The sequence below is a fragment of the Trichechus manatus genome, unplaced genomic scaffold (assembly GCF_000243295.1).
Source record: "Trichechus manatus latirostris isolate Lorelei unplaced genomic scaffold, TriManLat1.0 scaffold00033, whole genome shotgun sequence".
NCBI lineage: Eukaryota > Metazoa > Chordata > Mammalia > Sirenia > Trichechidae > Trichechus > Trichechus manatus.
In genome coordinates, this window is record NW_004443969.1 from 9,458,649 (window position 1) to 9,466,770 (window position 8,122).

At 35.2% G+C, this 8,122-nt stretch overlaps 1 protein-coding gene across 3 annotated transcripts in view; it reads right to left on the bottom strand.

The window, feature by feature from the left end:
• ZRANB3 (zinc finger RANBP2-type containing 3) overlaps positions 1–8,122 on the bottom strand; it is a 284,417-nt gene that overhangs the window by 142,856 nt on the left and 133,439 nt on the right. For 2 of the 3 annotated variants that reach the window (XM_023730197.1, XM_023730198.1), the window contains 2 exons: positions 2,891–3,069; positions 433–664 (listed from right to left, as the gene is read on the bottom strand). In XM_023730197.1, the coding sequence (XP_023585965.1) occupies positions 433–664; positions 2,891–3,069 (411 nt within the window). Of the gene's footprint in view, positions 1–432; positions 665–1,194; positions 1,226–2,890; positions 3,070–8,122 lie in introns of those variants that run through there. The other variant, XM_023730199.1, reaches the window with a different exon arrangement.

The window sequence follows — 8,122 nt, forward strand, 5'->3', positions numbered from 1 at the left end:
TCTCCATACCTTCCCAAACACAGATCTTGAAGTGAAAAAGGAACAGACAGAAGCTCTAAAGATACAGTATAATAAAGTTGATTTAGCTCCAACCCTGAGGAGCAAATAATGTAAAATTAGAAAACAGATACAGAAAGGATAAAGATGAACACAGAATACAAATGTGAAAAATATTGCAAATTTGTACTAAATATGAAAATCTTACAATAAAGATAAAAACTATCTTTTAGACATACCTCCAAGCATGCCTAAGGTTTACATGTGAATAAATAAGAAGAGTCACAGGAAAAGGCATATTTAATTAACAGCTCTTAAAAATTCCCTATGTCCTCTTCTGGCATTTAAGGCATCTAATTTGAAATTACAAACTACAAAACAGGTGATTGATTCAGTTCTCCTTTTTCTGAAGCCAAAGCATAAGGATTTTAATACCTCTTCAGGCCTTCCCAAAGCTGGAGTTCCTGTAAGAAGAATGGCTCGTCTGGCTTTCTGTACTAATGGCAACAGAATCTTGCTGCGGGCTGCATTTCTGGACTTCATATAGTGTGATTCATCCACTATAATCACTTTGAAGTTCTGATTATTTAATGCATCTATCAAAGTCTTTGCATCTGTAGTTAAAAGACCATAACCCAGAACTGTCACTTTGCTGGTCGATAGTCTCCTAGAAAAGAAAATCCATGTATTTTCAAACTATTTCAGTAACCAATTTATCATAAATGATATAACTCTGTTGGGAAGAAATACAGAGGAGGAGAAAGGAGAAAAGAGGAAAAATAAGAGAAGATGGTACAGATTTCTCTCAGTATCTGAAAGTAGAATGTTCTAATAAAACCTTTCATAAGCTGAAATGGTGTAAAGTGAAGAAGCAATTACCATTAATTTATACGGGAAAAATTTTTTAGTATTCCCAGACCCCAAAAATAACCTACCAAATCATAACAAGTAACACCTAAAACCTACAATAACAGTAACATATAGTAACATATAGTAAAAGCAGGAATGATATGATAAATACACGGGCTATATAAAGTAGAAATAATGTATTTTGTTACTAACCAAAAGAAGTCCAAACATGCTTTTTGCTTTTACGAAAAAGGGCAAAAAACCAGAAATGGCATTCAGCATTTGTTTTGCAGCGAACCATTAAAGAGGCAGCGGTCTGTATACCTAGTACTATGCTTCTTTACGTACCTGGAAGACATCAGGTAAGCTTTTCTGCCTGTAGCTGACATCCTGTAGAAAAATTATGCTCTGAGGTTGTAGTGGTTTCTAAGATATTTCAAAAGTTATTCAAATAAGAATATTAGCCACTACTTGCAAGAGTGTATTTCCAAAATAATAACGAAAATCATATGACCTAAATACTATTAAAAAATGATAGAGGGGAAATATTTTAAGAAAATTTAGATGTTAGCATTTGAATAAGGTAGAGCTAACTGAAAATGGTTATCAGGCCTTAATAAATTCTGTATTCTTTAAATTTTTAAGTCTTTTAAATTTTATGCAGTTTTATTACAGGAGAAAAGTTTTATTTATAATTACCATCCACATTTTATTTAAACCGTGCAAGTAGTATCCAAATTTCCTTAGTCCAATAAAGACATTTTTCTTTGAGTTAGGGTTCCCAGGGTGAAAGAGAAAAGGCCCTCCATCTACTTTGTCTGGTTATTCCTTCCATATTTACAATGCCAACTTTATTTCTACAAATAATCTTTACGTTACCAGTCTTAGAGAATACCACACTATGCAATAATACCACCACCAAAAAAATCTAACTAAGAATAGACATTTATTTCAGGTAGATATATTGCTTTTTATCTAGGGCTAAGAAATTAATAATATTGAATCCCTGGAAGCAGGATAATTTGCATGATTCACTTAGATAGTCAACATAATGACTTATCAATATTAAAATTGATTGACTCAGTCCAATGGCTGGAAAATAAAATGAAGAAAAACACTTGCTATATTATGATTGATTTTTAGAGTAAAGACCTCAAATAACCACAAATATTTTCAAGATACACCTTCTCCTCACTTATCAACTATCTTGTTATCCAACATTCCGCATTTCAGACAATAGTAAAAAATCTACTGACTATTTTGCACATTAACAACGTATGTCTGGCAGTAATGAATGCTGTGGTGAAACACAAAAGTAACTCTGGCTGTGATAGTTAAGGTTAAGTGTCAGCTTGGCTGGGCTGCGATTCTCAGTGGTTTGGCAGTTATGTAATGAGATAATTTGGCAGTTATGTAATGATGTAGTCATCCTCCATTTTATGATCTGATGTGGTCATCTTCCGTTTCCATATAATGTCAATTTCACACATTGACCTGGTCTTTGGAATCTAACCATGTTGATAAGTGAGGAAAGGGTATATAAAATACTTAAATTAAAAATTAACATAATAAAATCATACTTCCTAGTATTACTTTTTAGTCATACATAAAAGTTCTATATTAACTAACACTTTGAAAGCAAAATCTACCATGGTTGCTGATAATAAAGGCTCACAAAGCTTCAGGTTAATCTATCCATTGAGAAGTCATGAAATATATTTTTAAACCATAAAACAGTCAGTTTTTAAGTATATTTAAGGTATATATAAAGTAAATATATTACATATATCTTTAAAAGTATAAACTTTATCTTTGTTTGTAAAATCTATCAACAGGGAATTTATTAAATTGAATACACTGTTGAACTTTAGATAAATTTTCTTGAAAAATGATTCATATTAAAAAAATTAAAATAAAATTCTGCACTCTATCTCTTAACTACAAATTATGACTTGTTAATGATATTCAGCTATGGGTGTATACTAAATACACACCAGCACACAAGGTTGACTTTTTTTTATTTAGTATTAAAAGTTGTTCTTACCCAACATCAGCTTTATTTTGAATAACAATGATTTCTTCTGGACCTAGCTCTGGAATCCATTTTTCTATTTCTTCTATCCAAGGGTACCTCAGAGATGAAGGGACCACTATTAAAAGAGGCCACTCCTCTTTATAAAAGTAAGCAATTGCAATTGCCTGGATTGTCTTTCCTAGACCCATCTAAGTAAACAAAACAAAACAAAAAAGAAAGGCTAAAATATTTCAAGAGAAAAAATTTAAATATTTTATTTAACAGCAGTATTAGCACAGTAATTTTGTTACATTATAGTAAAATCAACTGGATTATGCAGTTAATAAAATGTTCAAGACTATGATGACCTTTAAAAGCAAATTATATTATTTTTAAACATTTCTGTTTGTACTTACAGAGGCAAAATGACCCCTGATTTTAAATATTAGTTATACTAATTTCATTGCTCTTAATGTTATAAAGCTGTATGTGTACCATCTATAACTTCTGTCCAATGACAGAACCAAAGAATTAAATTCAAAACATTAAGGATCAACCAAGAAATAAGCAGCCATCTTAACAAAGAAAGAATGGATCCCAAACCAAGGAGTTTTAAGTGTAACTCATGGAAGGATTAATCTATCTAAGGAGATAATGTATTGAATACAAAGGTAAGCAACTGAAGAAAAGGGTATAATAAAGAATTTGACTCCACTTTTGCTGTTTGACTGCTAACAGCTCTCAAGTACCACCAGCCCCCCTGCCCCTCTGCCCTAAATCTGGGCAAGCTGATTAGAAACCATTAGTGCTACCTCCTTTAGCAACGGTGGAAATTTCAAACCACTCAAGCCCGCGCTGAGCAGTAAGAATCCTCACCGTAGCCCCACCACTAATCACAATAAAAACCAAACCAATCTCCTCTCCCTGATCTCTCAAGCCATATTTGGACCTGCATGGGAGCCTGCCGTGCTCTCCCCAGAAAGCCTTATTATTTATGTAATAAACCTTCCCATTTCCCCTTGATGCGTGTGATTTTAAATTCTTCTCAAAATACCTAAAGGTAAGTACATATTTTAAAAGTTTCTGTCTAGGGAGAAATAGTCGCATACAATTATCTTCCTTTTTACAAATTGCACCTAGAAATCAGCTATCCTAAGCTATGGTCAATCCTAACACCTGAACCATATTGGTGGAGGAGTCTATCCCATCTCTACAGTCATTTCTTGATATATGTGAATAAACCAGTTTGTAGTTTATATGAAAGATTTTCCATGCGCTTGGTTGCCTAGAGTGAAAAATGTCAGAATCTGGTCAACTTGACATCAATGAAAAGAAAGAATTTCTGAATCTTCGTACCTGAAGTCATATCCTATGCCTTTAGAGAATTCACCTAAAAAAACAACACTTTAATCAGTTTTTATTCAGTTATCTTTCCTAGTTACAACTCCAAATCTTCAATTTAGAATGCTTTTAGTTAAAAGATCATGTAGTTAAACGATTACAGGTGATTTCTGGAAATTAGAAAGATACTTATCAACACAAAGTAAAGCATTTAATTGTTAACTTTATCTCTTGGATATGTGTTGTCGGTTGTTCCTTTTTTGGTCATCATCAAGTAGGAGGTAAAGTTTGATGGGACAAACTCAAACTAATCATAGTTCCAAACTACGAAATAAATATATATATATTAGAATAATCTTATCCTTCCATTAAGGAAAGAAATGATACATAGATTAGGATAGTTGAGTTCTAGATCCAATTTATAAACAGGAAGATAGTTGTCTGGGACTATGTCTCCCTGAAAACTTTTAAAACATGTACTTACGTATCAGTATTTTTAGAAGAATTTAAAGTCATACAACATTCAAGTATAACAGCAATAACACACCAAGTAGTTTAGGTATACAGAAATAATTATGTTCAACAGGTGGCTCAAAGTCCTTGGTTCTAACAACAACAGAATTTGTTGAAGTGGAACCCTCCAGTGTTTCATCACAACTAAGGCTAAATCACCTATTAAGATCTGAAGCCTTATCTCAATAATAGTACAACTGTCTAGGTAGCTGCACAAGAAGAATTAAATAGAACACATTAACTTTAAGGGTACATTTTATAAATATTTTCAAAACAGTAAATCACCATTTGGGAGAATAATTCTAGGTTTTCTAAATGTCTCATTCCATAAAATTATTAAGAGCAATTAAAAATGATCCTACTGACAGAATTTCAGTTTCAATTTTTTATTTTATGATTGCTTTTATACAACAATTTGTGGACTGTAGAAAGTATCTGCTGCTTCAGCATTTTTTTGAAACTGGAGAATTTTCCAGTATTAAAGTTACAAGCAGGAACTTCTGGGCAACATAGTGCTACAGTCAGAAGTATCATGCTGTCCCTCTGCAGCAAAGATCAGAAAGACTAAGTCAAACAGAGTCACGCATCAATCTTGAAACCCTAAGCATCAAATGAAGAGATAAAGAACTCAGCCAAGCACCGAATGAAATAAGAAACTGACCAAGAACAAAGAGTGAGGAGAGATACATGCAGAGGTCCCCTATCAGCTACCGCAGCATGGATCCACTATCTTGGACTCCTATCGGAGATCAGCAAACAGGGGGTACGAGAAAGCAGCTTCACAGAGCTTCCAGCAGGAGACAGAACAACCGGTAACCAGGGATACACGCTTTCCCACCCCCCACACTTCTTCACCCCCACTTAGCCTGCTCTGCTTCACCCTTCTTCACCCCCACTGAGCCTCCTCTGCTTCCTGCAGTCACAGTCTCTTGGCTGGGAAGCACGAGCTTCATCCCGGTGTCACTTGGATTCCACCACCAAGCACTGGCCGGCTCCCTGAGTGTCTTTTGTTGGCTGCTGGTGTTGCTTTCTTCTGCTTCTTTATATTTCTTACTCACGTCTTACCACCTCCCATTCATTTCTCTCAAACACCTGGCTCTGCGTGCCATCTTTGCTTCTTCCTGAAAGGCTGAGAAACACTGCTCGACTGTGAAACTGCTTCTCAGCCCAAGCTGCCACGCTGGTGGGACCCCCGGGGTTTTCTGGTTTGTTTGTTTGTTTGCTCTGATTTATTCTGTTTTGATTTGTTTGTTTGTTTTCTTTTTCTCTTCTCAGCTTGGGAGCCCTTTCTAGCCGGACAGTACCATGCAGCTTGGAAGCTACTCCTTTACTCTGAGCAGACGCACAGGGACATTCCTGGGGGAATTTCTTTTTTCTTTTTTTTGTTTTTGGTATTTTTTTCTTTCTTTGTTTTGTTTTCTTCTCTCTCTTATTCCCTTTTTGTCTTTCTTCATTTCCAATTTCTCAATTTATTCATTTTTTTTCTTTTTTTTTTCATTTTTGTTTTTCCCCATTTCTCAGTCTCTCATCTCTCCACTCCACTAGCAAGCTCCCTTAGCACTCTCTTTTATTTGTGTGTGTTTTTGGCTCCTGTTCCTTTCTCCTCTCTCTCATCTGTCCCATACTCATCTTAGCTCCACACATCACAATCCACCCCTTCCTTCCTGCCTACCTGCAACATGCGCTGAACATCGCACTCCCAACGCACAGCCCACCTGCTCAGACATAACCAAATAAAACAAAAAAGCAGGATAAAACGAACAAATCAACAATCAATAAATGAGGAAAATAACCACTGAATGCCCCAAAGACAGCAGACAATATCAAAACATTTACAAAAACAGGACAGGATGGTTCCAGTAGGCGTCCAAAATAAAACACCAGATGACCTTCCAGTAGAAGAAAAGGCACTAGACCTAACTGATAGGGAATTCAAATCTCTAATATTAGGAATTATCCAAGAGTTGAAGCAAAAAGCAGACAAAAATGAGGAAGAAATAGACAAATTCACGGAAAAGGCAGACAAATTCATGCAAAATACAGACAAAAAAATGGTGGAATTCAAGAAAACAATACAGGCACAAAATGCTAAAATAAATTCACAGCTAGAAATCATACAAAAACAACAATTAGAAATCCAAAAGATAAACAACAAGATTTCAAAAATGGACGGTGTCATAGAAGGGCTGAGGAGTAGGTTTGAAACAATGGAAGACAGGATCAGCGAAATTGAAGACAAACACTTGGATACAACTCTGTTGGAGGCATCAGAAAACATAACGAAGAAAAATGAAGAAACCCTGAGAATTATGTGGGAAACAATCAAAAGCAAAAATCTGCGAGTGATCAGAGTTCCAGAACAGGGGAAGAAAACACAAAACACAGAGAGATTCGTTGAAGAATTGCTGATAGAAAACTTCCCCAATATCATGAAAGATGAAAAGCTGACCATCCAAGAAGCTCAACGAACCCTATATAGGACAGATCACAAAAGAAAATCACCAAGGCATATCATAATCACACACGCTAAAACCAAAGACAAAGAATCCTGAGAGCAGCTCGAGGAAAACAAAAAGTCACACACAGAGGAGAAACAATAAGACTAAGCTTGGATTATTTGGCAGAAACCACGCAAGCAAGAAGACAATGGGATGACATATATAAAATCTTGAAAGAAAAAAACTGCCAGCCAAGAATAATATATCTTGCAAAACTCTCATTCAAATATGATGGTGAAATTAGGTCATTTCCAGATAAACAGAAATTAAGGGACTATGTGAAAACCAAATGAAATTTACAAGACTTATTAAAGGGAGTCCTTTGATCTGAGACCACACAACATCAGACCACAGGTTGAATATAGGACATAGGATTGTACTAGCCAGATACCAACCTAGGAAATGAACTCTCAAGGACTATGCAAAAACAAAAGAATTACAACAGGGAACCAGAGAGGTTAATCTGTAAATGACAACAGCATCAGAACAATAAAAGAGGGATTAAATGGTGTAGGTATAGAACCTTCTAATGGAGAGAAAGGCAAGGTGATAATAGACTGGTTCAAATCTAGGAGGATAAGGGTAAATTTCAATGTAACCACAAAGAAAGTTAACAAACCTACTCATCAAAATAAAGAAGAAAAACACAAAGTCTCAGTAAAAACAAAATCTACAAAAAGAAAAGAAATGAAAAAAAAAAATCCACAAGCGAAAGGAACTCAGCACAAGAGAGTAACAGGAACAAAGAAAATGTCAGCACCACAAAAAAAAGCACTACAAAATGCAATCCCACTCCTAGGAATATATCCTGGAGAAATAAGAGCTGTCACACTAATAGACATACACACACCCATATTCACTGCAGCACTGTTCACAATAGCAAAAAGATGGAAACAACCTAGATGCCCAT